Source organism: Macaca nemestrina, chromosome 14 (assembly GCF_043159975.1).
Source record: "Macaca nemestrina isolate mMacNem1 chromosome 14, mMacNem.hap1, whole genome shotgun sequence".
Lineage (NCBI taxonomy): Eukaryota > Metazoa > Chordata > Mammalia > Primates > Cercopithecidae > Macaca > Macaca nemestrina.
Genome location: NC_092138.1, coordinates 33376743 through 33394440, shown reverse-complemented (window position 1 = coordinate 33394440; position 17698 = coordinate 33376743). Strand labels below are relative to the sequence as shown.

At 40.6% G+C, this 17698-nt stretch overlaps 1 protein-coding gene across 6 annotated transcripts in view; it reads left to right on the top strand.

Moving 5' to 3' along the window:
- Positions 1-13185, top strand: part of LOC105491836 (GLIS family zinc finger 3) — a 478098-nt gene extending 464913 nt beyond the window's left edge. For 5 of the 6 annotated variants that reach the window (XM_011758546.3, XM_011758539.2, XM_011758533.2 and 2 more), the window contains 2 exons: positions 10581-10763; positions 11663-13185. In XM_011758546.3, coding sequence (XP_011756848.1) covers positions 10581-10763; positions 11663-11799 — 320 coding nt within the window. In that variant the 3' untranslated portion in view covers positions 11800-13185. The other variant, XM_011758541.2, reaches the window with a different exon arrangement.
- Positions 13186-17698: the final 4513 nt, after the last annotated feature.

The window sequence follows — 17698 nt, the reverse complement described above, 5'->3', positions numbered from 1 at the left end:
TTCAGTTATTAGGTGATTTGATCAGTTTTACTAATTAATTAAATACTTTTCTTCCTAATGAGAATATTTGTACTTTCCAAAATGTTGATGCAGTCTGGGTAACTTTGCCTGCAATCTGGCAGTGAGACACCTCAACAAAAGTGGCAAGATTGTATTTAAATTGATTTGGTCAGAAGCCTGAGCCCCAGTAATCTGACATGAACTATGTCCCTGAATAGATACAGATTTGAGTCCTGGTTCTGAAACGTCGTAGCCATGAGGATTTGGATAAATTTAGTTATTTTAACTTCTCCCTCTTTTTTTTTTTTTTTTTTTTTTTTTTGGCTATATTACTTAACCAAAAAGTTGTTTTAATGATGCAGATTTTCTATGTAAAACACCTGGGGCAATGCTTGTCTCTGAGTAAATAAATATTAGGTTCTTTCCTTCCTTATGCAGAATTCTGAGTGGTTGGTGTAACAGTGACCAAAATATTTTTCCAAAACGCCAAAACAAGGAACCCGCCAGTGAGAAAGCTCTGGACTTAGTAGGAGACTGTATGATTGCTGTTTTCATTCTGCTGCCCATTTGTTTTAATACAAAGGCTATATCCACAAATAATTCCAAATATCTGTATATTTAGAAATATTAGAATGATTGGATGAATTTTGCACCTTTTGACATGATATCATATAAACAAAGTATTGGTTATAAAGGCAAGGTACTCAGTATTTCCTCTGCTTCCATCTCATTGTCTAAAATGGGAACATTTGTTTGAAGTACCTGCTTACAGGACAGAAATGTCAGGAGGCTACTTAAGAAGAAATTTTTAAGGTAGTCTAATATTAAGGTACCATGTAGGTAGTGAGTGTATGATTCCCTGGGCCTTTCTCTGAATTCAAAGTTTGAATGTATAGAATTAGGCTGAGCAGATGCGACCACAAAGACTGTATTCTTATGACCTCTAGGAGCTTTTTCAGAAACTTACCTATGTGTTCTTTTTTTCTCATTGGCTCTGTCGTGGATTAAAGAAGGTTTTCCAAGGCAGCAGGTCAAGGGTCCGCAGAGAGCAAGGGCTCAACAAACATCCTGAGCATTGGAGAAGAAATGAAGGGAGCCAAGGGGAGTGAGGACATTTATCTTCTTTATCCTCTGTCCCTTATCTTTTTCTTTCCTTCAAAATTTGTATTTTCAGAGACTGTTTAGTGTGGTTGGTTGGGGGAATTTATAACTGCCATGATTGAGTGATTGAGAGCTTTAACCTGGACAGGGAGCGTTGAATCCCTGGGAAACACCTAATCGACCCAAGTAAATCTCCCACTCCTAGGCTGTGTGGAAGTGTATTTTTAGCAGGGGTTCTTCTTATACTTGCTGTTGTCTTTGTCATCTGCTTTCCCATGCCCATTCCATTCACCAGGAAGCAGAATCCCTGGATTCAGCAAACCTTCCTTTATTCTACCCTCTGACTTTGCACTCCAAGGCTGAGTGAAACCAAAGAATCTTCTCAGCAGGAAGAAAGTGTGGGTTGGCCAGGGATGAGCCAGTCCCACAGAAAGCTGAGGACTGTAGGTCTCTCTTAAGTACTAGGGTGTATGGAAAGAAGAAAGATATCATATCAGTAAAACACCTGTATTTTAATTCTTATTAAAGTAACTAAGATTTCATTACATTTATTCAGTCAACAAATATATATTGAATGCTTACTACATGCCAGGTACCAGTCTCAGTGCCATGGATACAATAATTAACAAACTGGACAAGGTGTCTGCCTTCATAGAATACATATTTTGGTGGGGAAGGCATCTAATACAGAGATACATAATATAAAGGGATACATGCCCACTCACTTATTTAATAGACTATTTTAGAGCAGTTTTGGGTTTACAGCAAAATGTAGTGGAAAGTACAGGGAGTTCCCATATACCCTCCTCCCCCCGCCCCCTCCACACACAACCTCTGCCACTACCAACATCCCACACCAGAGTGGTGCATTTGTTAAAATCAATAAACCTACAGTGACACATCAGTTTCACTCAAAGTCCATAGCTTATATTAGGGGTCAGTCTTAGTATTGTACAGCCTATGAGGTTTTTTTTTTTTTTTTTTTTTTTTCTTTTTTTTGAGACAGAGTCCCGCTCTGTCACCCAGGCTGGAGTGCAGTGGCTGGATCTCAGCTCACTGCAAGCTCCACCAGCCTATGAGTTTTAACAAATGTATAATGGCATCTATCCACCATGATAGCATCATACAGAATAGTTTCGCTACCTCTGTGCTCATCCCTCCCTCCCCACAAACTGTGGAAACCATGGACTTACACTGTCTCTATAGTTTTGCCTTTTCCAGAATGTTGTATAGTTGGAGTCATGCAGTATGTAGCCTTTTCAGATTGGCTTCTTTCACTTAGCAATATGCATTTAAATTTAAATTCCCTCCTTGTCTTTTCATGGCTTAATAGGTCATTTCTTTTTAGTGCTGAATAATATTCCATTGCCTGCATGTACTACAGTTTATTTATTCATTTTGCCTACTGAAGGAAATCTCGGTTGCTTCCAAGTTTTGGCAGTGATGAATAATGCTACTATAAACGTCCATACAGAGGGTTTTGTATGGACATAAGTTTTCAAAACCTTTGGGTAAATACAAGAGGACACAATTGCTGAATCCTATGGTAAGCATATGGTTAGGTTTGCAAGATACTGCGAACCTGTCTTCTAAAGTGGTTGTACCATTTTGCAGCAAAAGAGTTCCCATTGCTCCACATTCTTGCCAGCATTTGGTGTTACCACTTTCAGTTTTCACCATTACAATAGGTGTGTAACCAAAGATGGTCCAATTCCTCTTAGTAGTGTGAGGGGCCTTATATAGTATAAGTCAGTGCTTCTTGAAAATGGCCACCTTTTCAGACCTGTCATAGGTCAGTGCCTTTGGTTACAGTGGATGTGACATATGAGACTTGGTGACCCTGAAGTGAATTGAGCAACAATATCCTCCTTCTGTGCAAATATTCCAACTTGTAAAGCAGCCCAGAGGCATAGGGTGAATTCTTTTCCAGGTGACCAGAACTTCTAGACTTGCACATTAGGCTGGGGTCCTCCAGATCCAGATTTGTTGTCTTTCATTTGCTCTGGCTTAACTAACAAGCAGAATGCTGAGATGGTCCTTTAACATAGGGTCACAGAGAGGAAGAAGAAGAGGAACAGCAGAAGTATGGAAGGGGATGGTGATGAGCAGTGGTGAGATGTTGGCAGTTGGTTGTAGAAGTGTGGAGCCACTAGTATTTGGGGGAAACAGCAACCCTGGTGTGGCCATCAGCATATGGCTCTTGTCTTGCTGGGTCTTAGGGGATGTCACCACTGTCCCTAAACCAAGGAACGAGTTGCCCTAGGGGCTTCACTGATTTTGTACCATCTTTTCCTCTCTTCTTTCCCTGGACTTGGTTTATAGGAATTATTCAAAGGTGGTAGGCCAAGGGCCCCAAAAGAGTAGGAGAATCCACAAAGAGTGCTGGAAAAGAAGAAATCTGGAGGCCAAGGAGAGTGAGGCCATGCATCTTCTGTGTCCCTGTCCTTGGGGTCCTGGTTTGAGCCCACCTATTTATCACTTACACTTCTCCATGTCCTTGCATATGCAGCCACCATATGACTGGGGCCAAAATCGCTACACTTCCTAAAGTAGTAACCCACAAAATTATAGTCTGTGCGGAAAAATAATTAGAGCTGTAAAGCTCATAAATATACATCCTTCCTTCCACTTGGCTAGCAGACAGCCATACGACCAAGAAACTGAGGGACTGCCAACTCTGCCTCTGCCACTGATATCTGCTTATTCTTCTACCCAGGCACAAACTGCTTAGCACCAATGGCAGGAAATCTGCTCTGGCAGGGCTGGTTCTCAGCAGAGCTGTGGGGTGACCTCCTGACTATACCTGCCATCAACAGACAGGGCCAAACAAAGGGAACCACAGTCAAAACTTCCTTATTTGTTCTGTTTCATTCTTCCTATCTTGAATGCATTCTGGAAAAGAGAATTGCATCTCTATGTATCCATTAAAGAAAATTTTCTTTTTGTTGTCATATGTAGGATGAAATTATGTTACCTGATTTCTCATTTATATGTTTTTCTTTCTTTCTCATTAAAATGCAGGCTCCAAAAAGGCATGGAATGTGGTTTATGTACCACTATATCCCCAACACTTGAATAAGTGCTTGGTAAATAGTTGTCAAGTAAATGAATACATAGAAATTGAAAAGCTTATGTTATTAGAACAGAAAAAGAAAAAAGTAAAAGTAACAGTTATAGAATGTGAACTATGTGTCAGGCACATGCCCAGCACTTTACATTGGATGGTGTATGTTAATCCTCTGTAGTCTTTGTGGTTACCTTGCAAGTAGATACTGTTAACACCCTCATTTTGCAAAATTACAATGATTGCAGCAAAGGCAAGCACACACATTAGTCACTGTTTCTTCTGAAAAGTCAAAGGAATAGATGACTCCTGAGATTTGGGTAGTGGCTGAAAAACTATAGCACGGCCTGGATCCCTGAATTGATACAGTCTGCATCACATGGAGTTAAAGGGTTTTCCCATCTGACATATCAAGGGGTCTTGGAACCCCCCAGCATTGTTTCCAAGGAGTCTCCTAGAGGATCCTGCCAAGACTGATTAGGTCACACTCTGGCGGGGGAACCTTCCTGATGTTTTTGAGGGGTTCCTGTTGTCGTATGTGGACCTTTTGGACCTATGAGTTGTCATCATGGTCCAGGCTGAGCCTACAGCAGGGAAGGGGCCGTCTCGATTCTGAGTGTTATCCATGTAGCACTTTTCCTAGTGCCCACAGTTTGGTGGTGGTTCCCCAGCCTCACTGTAAAGGAAAACAAGCATTTTGTTTTGCAAGGCCATCTGCTGCATAGACAAACCTACTAAGTACACAGATCATGACTTATCCCCTTGACGAGGTGTACGCTGATGGTAGTAATCACCATCCATGTTCCTCAGCAGTTGGGTAGAGCCTTCTGTGTTGATACTCCACCATCAGATGGTAGGAAAATGGAGACCACAAGGGCACATCGCCACCCTGGTGTGCATGGAGAGCTAGGCCTGCAATCTGAAGTGAAGAGAGTGAGTGACACATTTCTTTCTCCTCCTGCTGCTTCCAGAAGGGAACACGGTACCTCTAGGAGGGTTGGAGTGCCCTCGCAGTTTAGCCTAAAACATTCCTCAGCTTCTTGAGGGGTTGAGAGTTGAGGGACCATTCTTTACTTATTAATGTATTTATATTCTGGTTCCTTCCACAAAGATTGAAGTGACAAATTTGCAAGGAAGAGATAGATGTATTAAAAAATCTAATATACTTTCTATCTTGAAGGCCAGGAGCCTAAGATTAGTTATGTTGCTTTATTTAAACTTGGGGTGGGTCATGTGTTTTTCTTTCAAGAATTTAATCAGAATTACTCTTGAAACAAAGTTGGCTAGACCTGGGAATTCAGATTGCCCTAGAGCTGTGCTGTCAGGTACAGTAGCCATGAGTGGCTATTTAAATTTGAATTAATTAAAATTCAATAAAATTTTAAAGTCAGTTCTTCAGTCACACTAGCCACATTTCAAGTGGCTGAAATGTGATGTGATAACCACATGTAACTACTGCATTGGACAGCACAGATAAAGAGCATTTTCATCATCATGGAAAGTTCTCTTGGACAGCATGGCCCTAGAAGGTATCCTTCTATTATCATATTTAGTCATGTAATGCCTTTCTCCTCTAACTTCCCCACTCCCTTTCTACTTTGGGAAGGAAATCCAAAGCTTCATGGGGCTGCTTTATCATCATTAGCAAAAGGGACCGTGAACTCTTTAACCTATCATCACAGAGACACTGGTTACTCCGTGACTAAAAGAAAAAGAAAAAGCCTTCTAAGAATGAATGCATGTGAAGAAATTCATGCATGATATTAGAGGCAAAAACAGAAGATAAATATATAAAACATTTCAGTTTTGTGTGTATATTCTGAATCATGGAAATAAAAAATAATTTTTGCCTTCTTTGTTTATACTAGTCTGCACGTTCTACTTTATAATTAGCCTCAAATATTCTTATAATTTAAAAAAAAGTTTGTTTTTAGAAGGGGGAAAAAAAAAACTTCCCAAAACTGAGAGGAGGAAGAATGATTCTCCTTGACCTTTGGAAACTGCAGTTTAGGTAGAATACATTTATCTGCAAGTTCCTCCCCTCCTCCATGAAGGCAAAATAACTTTTAAAGTAGAGGGGTGATTCTGTAATTAAATGTATAATAAAAACTAATATTTATTGCCAACTTATATTTATGTATATGTTCTTATGCTATTACAAATGCATGTGTTCTCACTCCAACTATATTATCAGTCCTCAAAGACAAGGATGTTGTCTTATATTTCTTTGGTTTCGGCAATAGCACCCTAACCAGCACTTGATAGCCACTTTTGACTGACGGACAGATTGGCTGACCTTGCCACCACTCTCGGGTTTTATGCCCACAAAATGTGTTAACATCTTGCCTCATTTTGCTTTGGGTCCGAGAAGTAGTGTTCTTTCCAAATTTGCTACATGAAATCCAACCGCTGGAATACAGGAGCCATTCATCAGAAAACGAGTTAGGCCTTCTCTGGGTTTGTGTGTGTGGTAAGACCCTAACGGAATTTAAAAAAAAAAAAAATTGTTAGTTTTGTGAAAATAGCACCGGGAAGAGAATATGTGAAAACTCTTTGAGTGACCGCAACCATCCACACCAGTGTATTTGGCATCTCTAGTAACTGGCTACTTGGAGGGAGAGATTTAATAAAGAGGATTTTCTTTTCTTAAGTTGGCTGTTAGAGTGATAAAACATGCTTGTGGGGCCATTCTGGTTTTGACAGTTTCCTGTGTCAGCCAAGACACCCACAGGCAGGAATGAGAGTCTACTCTGCCCTCCTCACTCAGATCCAGACTAGGAGATGAAGCCCAGAATGTTGGATTTGATACTTAACTTTCCCAGGTGTATTTTGCCACATCACAAACCTTTTATACTCATATATATCACAACACTTGAATATAGACTGAAGCATGTGACACTTCTGTTCCCTCTTAGAAATAGGAGAGAAGATAGGAAAGGGAGAATAAATTGGTTTTCACAAAAGGTCAGTGAAAGTCTCTATTATTGTCCCTGAATGATTAATGTCCCTATTTGCGAAGTTGTGGGAGTTTAGTGAAAAAATATCTTCTTTTCTTGGAAGGGTGATATTATACTGAGGAGGGCTATCAGGAAATTTATGGGTGACAAATATGAGGAGAGCTTGCATAAGGGTATAGATAGCAAATATTGTCTCTCTTGCTCAGGAGACATTACATTCTAGTAGACCAGCCATGGTGGTTTATGATAACGTTTTCCTCCTCATGGGTATGCCATATTTGCCCGTACCTGGCCTCCAGGTACCAAAGTCAAGATCAGGCCAAGGAACTACCGAAACCATACATCTCCACATTCCAGGTTCCCTCAAACCACTTAGAAATGTTGCTGTTTGGAGCCCCCAGTAGGGTGAATGAAGAAATTAGTCTGTGTGTCAATTAGCACAGGATTGAGGAGCCATGAGCAAGAAGAGGTATACAGCTTAGGTCTTCAAAAGGCCAAAACTGTTCAAGATTCCCCCTGGAAACAGGGGGTGTGCCACATACCTGCTGCTTTGTCCTTTCTTAGATTGGTTATTGTTAAATAACTTCCTTGTTATTTTTGGAAATTTTATTTCCCTCAATAAACTTTTATTTTTAAGAACTACATTGTCATTATAAAATAATTTTATTTTTTATTTAGCGAACATATATACTATGTAATTTATATTATTAAATTATATATTACATAAATGTTAATTATAAAATTATATTACATAATATGTAAATATTAACTCATTTAATCCTTATAACTCAGTATGATATAATTACTATCATTAACCTCATTTTATAAATTGGAAAACTGAGGCACCGAGAAGCTAAGTAATTTGCCAAGACTACACAGTTGGTAAGTAGTTGAGCTAGGATTTGAACCCCAGGATCCAGAGTACTTGCTCTTCACTATTGCTAAAATTCAGAAAAAGTATAAAGGCCAAAAAAAAAAAAAATACCCAAAGACAACTATAGATATGGTAACTTGCCATCTTTATTCTGTAACATAGGCATCCATACAACTGATCCTAGGCTTCATATTCAATTTTGTATCTTGCTTTTTGAAACATAAACCTTATAATGGTCTTTCCATGTTGTTAAAAACTCATTATAAATATTGTTTTAATACCTATTTAAAATTCCCATCACATAAATGTACCACTGTTTGCTTAGACATTCTCTTATGGTTGGCCATTTTGACTCTTCAGTTTTCTATTTTGATCACTAGCACTGCAACCACTGTCCCTGTGCAGAATTTCTTAATGTTCTTCAGAATATATTTTCAGGATACTTTATCAGAAGTGAATTTCCTTAATCTAATAGCCTGAACACTTTTAGGGTTCTAAATACAGGTTGTCAAACTGTTTTCCAAAAGGCTTGTACACTCTTGCAGTGTCAACAGCACTACATAGAAATGCCTTCTTCATTGACACTTCAGCATTGAGAATGATTTTTAGAAATCTTTGCCAATGTGATAGGTAGAATGTGACATTTTATCATTGTTTTGATTTGTGTTTCTTTGTGGGCTTGAGAGTTTACAGTTTGCTCATGTTGGATGATCAATTATATGAGTATTTATGAGTGGTCTGTTTGGGTCCTTTGCCTGCCTGTCTATTGAAACCATGCCTTTGGGGATCAAAAGGAAAAGAGACAATAGTTTTCCATTCTTTCTTCTTCTGGCCTGATGTGGAATTTCCTTAGGTATTTTCCTTGTCTATACTAACAACAAGCATTTAATCTTCTTCCAAACCTTATGTGGATTTTTCTGTTGATTCTATATAAAGTGCACTCTAGTCTGCTTATAAAGGATATTATCATTTTGTTTTCCACTATGAATGTGCCCTATCCATAAATCTGCATTTGATCTATCTTGGATCACAGACTCCTAGAGGGCCAGTATGTGTCTTTATGGACGGTTAAGCACACATTCTTTGGCAATATTCATAACAACCATAGAATAGGCCTCCCAGCGTCCCAGCAAGGGTGATCTGAGCAGTTACACAGTCTACATTGTGGGTCCTAATGGGAAATGAGAAGGGTTGAGAGCATAGTACGTTGGATGTATCAGTTCACTCTGGTTTTACTTAAAGAGAGCTAAGAAGAAACTCAAATAGCACCTCCCCTCTCTTTTGATAGGTGGTTCATTTCTTTAATAAGGGATGAAGCTTTCCAGTCTCAAGAAGAAGCAGTTCTAGTAGAGGAAGGCACACAGGATTAAGGGTCCAAAGTCCATGGGTTTGTTCTGCATTCTCCATTATTTAGTGTTTGTGGAAAAAATCCTGGGGTACTTTCTCTATTAATCCCTTTTTTTCATCAAAACCAGAATAGTGATATCAATAATAACTGACATTTATAAAGTACTTTAAAACGTTACAGATGGACTTCCTTATCCAGTGACTCACTTAATCTTCACAGTAGCCTGCTGAAGTAGACAAGGACATTCACATTTTACAGTTGAGGAGACAGACACAATGAAATGTAGAGAGTTAACAGCAGAGCCACAACTCTCCCTCCAATAAAGTATGGAACTAAGATTTCATTATTATATTTTCAAAAGCATATTACGCTCCAAGAAAATAATCTGTTGACTTAAATGTATTATGAGGCAAGGAGAAAGAAGAAAAAAGTAAGCCAGCCATCATGAAAGGAGTGGAGGATCATAGAAAAGAACCACATAGGACCCCAAGGAAAACTACATTGAATGGAAAAAAATTGAAAGGAATAGATGAAATAAAATTATCAAAAGGTTGATGATTATTTTCAAATATTACTCTTTTCTCATATTTTTCCTTTTTTGGAGTTTTATTTGTATTTCATTTTTATTTTCTAACATTTTCATAACATTATTCACTTCCAGTTTTTCCATTTACTGCAAAGATCAACAATAGTAATAGTTAAGTACATCCAACTATGGAATACTGTCTACCTAGCCAGGATAATAAGATCTAAATGTGCATGTATTTCTCTATTGGAAAGACAGATAGATGGATGCATTTTTAAGTGGGTCTTTTTAAGAGCATTCTGCAAGATTTTAACCAGTGTGTAAACAGAAGAAAATATAGGATAAAGGAAGTTAAAGAAGATGCATTTAAATGTCAGTGGGAGAATCTGGGGTAGGAACCTCCCCTGAAGGTCAGGCCTTCAATGTCCAGGACTCTTCAGAGAGTCTAGGGAAGGTAAGAAGGCTTCCCACTTCAGATACTAAAGCACATAATAAAAATGTTACACACTAACCAGCTTGGAAATCCCTCTAAGGTAGAAGAGCTTCAGCCCAACAGTGCATTCCAAATGTTTGCTTGGAAGATTTTACAAGTGGCCTTAAGAGTTAAAGGCATTTGTCATATGAAGCCAGGCTGAGTGAGGTTCTGGCTGGGTTGGAATGATCTGTGGAACTTGTGCCTATAGGAGCTCAATGCCATGCTTGTATTTCAGGATTTTATGGGCAGCTGCAGACGTTCTGCCCCCCACATTATCCCGATTCCCAGAGAACTGTGCCGCCTGTCAGCTCCTGCAGTGTGGTGCCTTCCTTTGAGGACTGCCTGGTCCCTACATCCATGGGCCAGTCCGGTTTTGATGTTTTCCACAGAGCCTTCTCGACTCACTCGGGCATTACAGGTGTGTTGGTTGTCTGTGACTTAGAAAATCCTGTCAACTGACAGGAGAGACCAGGTGGGCTGCCTGTGACTGACCTGGGCTGGACTTGACCAAGCACGTGACCGCATCAAATCCTGTTGAATGACCCCTGAAATGTCTCTTATCTTCACCTTCCTCTTCAGCCCTCCCTCAGACCCTCTTCTTCCACCGCCCTGGTGCAGGAGCCATCATGTCTCTCCCAGACTATGGCCATAACCTTCTAGTAAGTCTCCCTGACCTGATTCCTTATCTTTACCATTCTTCCCTCCATACTACTATGAACATTGCCTCCCCAAAATGAAGGATAAAATATGCCTCTTTTCTGCTCAAATATATTAAATAGTTTCCAATTGCCTAGAGAATAAATTCGATTCTCCAGCATGGCATTCAAAGCCCCCATGAGTTAGGCCTGATCCAGCTCTCCATACCTGCCCACACACATTTTTCCCTACATACTCTTCACCTGAGCTTTGCCAGCACTCTTGACCCCACATGCCTCTCCCTCTCTGTCTTTGCTCTTTGTTTCCTCCTTCTAGAATGTTCTTTCCATATTTTTTCATCTGTGAGCATTCCATTCTCTTTATGACTCAACTTTAACACCACCTCTTTTCTGAGGCCACCCCCAGCCTTCCCTGGAACACTTTTCTTTTACTTCTTCTCAGCCTGTCTTTTGTGTGGTCATATTTTAGCCAGCTGCCTGCAAGTCGGCCTCCTCCCTCACTAAGGTCGTGGAAAACAGAGACTCACTGTAGGGCCCAGGGTGGCGTGGTTGCCTCCTTAGCTCCCAGTCCTCACTTGCTGAGCTGCATTACTGGAATGCACTTCCAGTGGGTGTGGCATGGGGCAGGAGTTGCTGACTTACTGTGTTCTTTCTCTTCCAGTGTATGATTTACCTTCGAGTTCCTCGAGCCTTTTTGGGGAGTCTCTCCGCGGTGGGGCTGAAGACGCCACCTTCTTGCAGATCAGCGCTGTGGACCGCTGTCCCAGCCAGCTCTCCTCTGTCTACACCGAAGGCTAAAAGCTCTCTTGGCCACTCCTGCACACCCAGGACCTTGATGTTGCTTGCTACCTTTTGTTTTCGTACTCTCACAGACTGCATGAGGAAGGATGTCAGCCCAATCAGCGGGACCTGCAGAGTTACTGATGTTCTTTCGGAAGGCAGGACTGAATGGCAGAGTTAGCTTTGCAGGAATCATTGCAGTTGCTCCTTTTTCTCTCTGGGTTTCCTGGACTAGGTGACCAGCAGGACTATCTTTTCAAAGGGAATTTAGAGCCTCACTCTACTGGATACCTGTTACTTCCTGGCTGTCAACACTTAAAGGACACCAATGAAATTATGTGCATGTGAAAATGTAGTATGGGGATGACCCTGTCTGAAAACTCCAAACAGGGAAAAAGACCTCAATTACCAGAGGCATAGTGACCTGCCTCACCTAATCCTCACCCTCACTGCTCCTGATACAAAGCCAGGCACAACAAGGGAAATCCATGTCCAAAGCATAGTGTGGTCTCAACTCTTAGAAACTCCCTGGGTTTCCCTTTTCTCTTAGCCGCATGCTAACCAGTTGCTTCTCGGTGTTTCTTCAGTAGCAGAGTAAGGTTTTATATGCCAGCAGCCTATCTTTGTTTTTGCATTTTAAAGACTTGTTATTTATACGTACTTTAAGATGAAAAAAAAATATGTAAATGTCTGTTCTTTGGATGGAAATCATTATTATTGTAATCACCCCAGCTACAGACATTTTGCACAGCTGTGGTTCCGCCTGGCCCCACCTCTGGCATGTTAGTTTTGCAGTTAGCAAAGGCTACCTGAGGGAAATGGAGTGGGCACCTCCCGCACCAACAATCCTGTAGCTGGAACCTTCCTGGGTTGACTGTTTAGTGACTCCACCTCAAAGACTTTGTTCAAAGAAAAACACTGTTTGATTGGTTTACCCATTGCCTCCACTCTGGTGCTGTGCCCAGAGAAGTGCCAGATGTGAGAACCGGGACAGACTGAGTCGTGTGCCGGCTTCCCTTGGAAAACCAAACCTAGTGATGCTTGACTTCCAGTGCACAGATTTTACTAACGTTTTTCAGGATATCCACTCATCTGTCTGTCTCTTCCCTATACTTCTCTCCACCCTCCTTTTGCATCCCTCTTACCCTCTTCCTGACTGTCATTCAGGTACCCCCCCAGCCGCCATTGTCTGATCATCTTGGGAAGGAAGAGGTGACAGTTCTCGAAAAGTCTACAGAAAGGAGCAATTCTTTTTCTGAGTTCCAGGTTTGAAGGCCTGGAATTTTCCCAGAGCATTTGGTTGAAAAAATCAAGCCTAAATAGGAAGTCATTTTCTGTGACACCTCTTGCAGATCCCAAGTCCTAGGGCATCAGCTATAAAAATTGGCCAGTCCCAAAGATACAGTAAGTTCTAACATTCTGGTACAATCATATTTCAAGTATTTTTTCTCACTTTTTAAAAATGTTTTTCTGAACAAAAGTGAAACAATGCCATTTGTCAAACTGAGATCATTACAATCTTCAACAAGACAACTAAAACAGCTTGATGTTAGATGAGATTCTGTGACAGTTTGTTTATAGACAGGTCTTTCCAGTCTCCCTCCACAGTCCCACAATCAGAAGTATTCTACCTGATTCCAGAGTTCATTCCAGCATGTAGTAGAATGAGGTGAATGAGGAACCAAGTATGGGTTTTGTTTTCACAGTGCACTTGGTCAATCTAGTTTCTCTGAGTAGTGGACTATATTCTAAGAAAAGCTTTCATGTAGACGTCAAAGTCTGCAAAAGAGGTGAGTTAGCCACTTTAGAAAAACCAGCTCTGCTTTACAAAAGATGCACATCAGGCTTCCTTTACAAGTGAACTCCAAGGCTGCTTGTAAAGTACCACCCTTCTTGCAGCTTTGTGGGTCGTGTCACTTGGCCTAAGCAAGTGGCCTAACGTATGCATGCTCACAGCTGGTAGCATCCCTCATGCGTCCTTTGTCATACTCTGGAAAGAAAGAAAAACTCTGCTATCTTCAGAGAGACCATCTATTCATACTTAAATAGGGAAGCCTTTACAAGGAACTCAAAATACATTTCATTTCATTTGTACAATGAGAAAAAAGATGAAAAGGCAAGGTTGTTATTGCAGTTGACATTGTCAGTCCTGCCTTTTGGCTTTATGTAATTTAAAGTAGAAAGGGGGAAGGAGGACAAAACAGAAGCTGAACTTTAGAAACCATGGACATTACCTCCCTCTTTAAGAGGAGCTGCTTGTGAACCAGGCTCCAGTCTTCCGGTGGCCTCTCACAGTAGCCCTGCCCCTTTCTTACCTCACGGGGGCTAGAGGGACTCTATAGAGGGCCTAAGCAGTAGAGGCACCTGCAGCCCTCCTTCCTCAGCAGGAAATCATTGTGGAGCCCCTGAGGGACATTTGCATCTCAGAGAGAGCGTGCAGGCAGCAGGACCCGGTGCAGCCCTGCTTCCTGCACCGTGGGTCTTTCCTGATAGCTGCAGGCTTGAGATTGTGGCCTCAGGATAGGACACGTTCAGATGCCTTCCAGACTACACACTATGCTTAGATTCTAGAGTCTTTCCTGACCTTAAAATTTGTCCCTTGCTTACTTTCACACTGCAGAAGATTTATATATACTTTCATCAGTATTTTTGCAGTAGTACAAGTGGAAGCTTCGAAAAAATCATTCCCTTTCATGTCCTGGTTTTTTAAAGTCTTGATATGCAGCTATTTTCATAAACATCCAAACAGAGATTGTCATTCCCCTTAAAAACAGAAACAAGGCCGGGCGTGGTGGCTCACGCCTGTAATCCCAGCACTTTGGGAGGCCGAGGTGGGCGGATCACAAGGTCAGGAGATAGAGACCATGGTGAAACCCCGTCTCTACTAAAAATAGAAAAAATTAGCCGGGCGCAGGGGCAGGCGCCTGTAGTCCCAGCTGCTCGGGAGGCTGAGGCAGGAGAATGGCGTGAACCCGGGAGGCGGAGCTTGCAGTGAGCCGAGATTGCGCCACTGCACTCCAGCCTGGGCGACAGAGCGAGACTCCGTCTCAAAAAAAAAAAAAAAAAAACAAAAAAAAACTAGTGCTTGTGAAAACACACAGCACAAAGACAATTATCCTATTGCATTAAAAAAAATCAGTCTGCCTAGAGATAGTTCACTGGCTGCATTGTCTTAATTCCCTAACGAAACTGCATCAAAGTGTCAGTTATAATTTAGCCTCTGATCAGCTGTTAAATATTATTTAAATATTTACTGGTCCTGTGGGGTATCTCCCAGTACCCACGTCTCCCTCAAATTACATAAGCGATAATAAAGTAGAAAAAAATAAGGTCTTTAGTAGATCACAGCAGAGTTACCACTGATAACAGAGTGTTGGCTTTGTTCAGTTGTTTCTAAATTACCAGCCATCAAGCACAGTAGCACCCTAAAACCAATTTTGAGCAAGGATAAATTCAACTCCCTCATCCGAGAACCCTGACTTTCCGGTTGCCTTGAAGTATTGGGAATAGCGACTGTACATGTTCAGTTTAATTATTCGGTATTTTATTTGACTCTCTTGGCCATGTCATTTTATAGAAGCATTTTTAAATAGCACTTTTTGTTAGTGGTATAGAATTTCTGCGGTAACAATTTTTTTTTTTTTTTTTTTTTTTTTGTGCAACAGATGAAGCAAAAAAAAAAAAACACTCATTGGAGAAATAGTGAGTGTAAAAAAGAAGAGATTTATTTTGTACAGACAGCAAAGTATCCTGTGTAATGTTGCTGACATAAAGCACTTTGGGGGAAAAAAGTGGAAATCTGTTTTCCATAAATCACACAGACTCTTGTACATAGTTATATACACTCACGTAGAGAAATGAACTGCATATATCATACTGGATATGGGGCCGATTTTACTCTAGAGGCACATCTGGTGCTTATTGTCATAAATCTTTTAAAGAATTAGGTACACTTTTTTCTATTAATATGTATAGTTTTGTGATTTGTCACAGTTATGTTTCATATAATCATAAGTTATTTTGTCTTGTTCATGAAGTCCTTTTTTTATGTCAAAAGTAAAATGAAGGGATTGTGCACTTGGTACAGAATAAAACTGGAAATAGAGGAGACACCCTCCTGCCTAAAAGCCTCCTTCAGCCTGTCGCTTTAAAACACAATGGCAACCATCATTGTTTGTTTGTTTGTTTGTTTGATTATTTTGTTTTGTTTTACCATCAGCCTCCTACATACTGGGAATGGTAATTAAAATTAAAGGCAGATGATGGGGGAGGGAATGTTCAAGTCCAGCTTTAAAATGCCGCATTGCTTTGGGCCAGAGCTGCAGCCTGGATTTAATTATAGATATGAGGACGAAATGGCAGTAAAAATGAATGTCTCCCTGAATCCTTTACATGTTGGGAGTGTCCATAAATAAAACATGAAGTTTTATTTCATCAGATTTAATTAAAGCTTTTATACATGTTTTATTGGTTATTCTATTAATCCGCTTCACAAACTGGATAAATGTGTGCTAGGATTTGGGGTTTATTTGTGCCTTTTCAAAGTAGCGCTACATCATGCTTCAGAAATGCCTCTAGTGCTTGGTACTCCCAGTGCTGGGGTTTCAGCAAACTGACATTTGGAGGAGGGGGTCTTTTCAGCCCTGTTTTCCCAAAACCGTTCAGAGAAAGACACAAGCGTCAGCTTCCCATGATCTGATACTCTGATCATATAATCTGATTCCCTGGAGAAAGGGGCAGGTACCATTTCCTTGGTTTCCTCATCCTGTCCACTGTGCATGCTTTATAATACCACCTGCCCCATTGACTGTGATGAGCTTTCTTTCTCAGCTCCCATCTGTGGGGGGATGGTGTCAGAATTTTCTCACACCTGGTTTACCTGCTAGCCAAGCATGTGAATCCAGAAGAGATCACATTTCAAGGACCAATCTTAGAAAGGTGACTGTTTCCTTGCTACTTTGTTTTTTTAAGACTTCAGAATTATTTTAAGAGAAGATACAAAGTGGAAGGGACGAAGGTCATGTCTGGTCCCTGAAGGTCAGAGAGCAGGCACCATTAGGTCCAGGGTTGTGGAGGTAGAAATAGTGCTGATAACATACAAAGAGCTCCTCAGCTTCCTAAAAGGAGGTGGCTGGTGGGAATGTGATTTTGTTCAGCCTCTTCCAAGAAAAATTTGGCATTAAGTGGTAGAGTTGAAAGTCTGCATAGCCTACAGCCCAGCAATTCCACTACTTTTGAAAGACTCTTAAATCAATGATGGCCCAAGTACGAGATGTTTATGGCAGTGTTATTCACCGTAGCCCCAAACAAGAAATGATCCAACTGTCCACTAACAGTAAAATGAACAAACGAAACTTGCCTAAGTAACATAGTGAAATGCCGTGGAAGTGACAACAGAGGAAATGACAGGACGATAGCCACACACAACTCAGAGTTGAGTCTCACAAATTTGAGAGAAAGAAACAGATGCAAAGGCAAATATACAGTGTTATTCTGTTTATATACAGTTTGAAAACAGGCAAAACTCACAGAATTTAGGTGGTAGAAGTACAAAGAACAGCAAGGAAAATGTCACAAAGGCTCATAGCTCTAGTGGAGGAGAAAGAACACATGGAAGACTTCTGGGTGCTGATTGATGGACAATGTTTTATTTCTTGACTCAAGTGTGAGTTTATACAAGTGTTTGATTTATGATTAATTGTGCATATATATCTTACAGTTTTTAGTTCACATAATAGTGAGAGGCAACTCTTACATTTCCTATTCGAGGGCTCTGCAAACTTTTTCTACAAAGGGCCAGATAGTACACATTTTAGGCTTTGAGGGCTATGTGGTCTCGTGTCTCAGCTACTCAACTCTGCCACTGTAGTTCAAGAACAGCCGTATATATTATGCAAACAAATGGATGTGGCTGTGT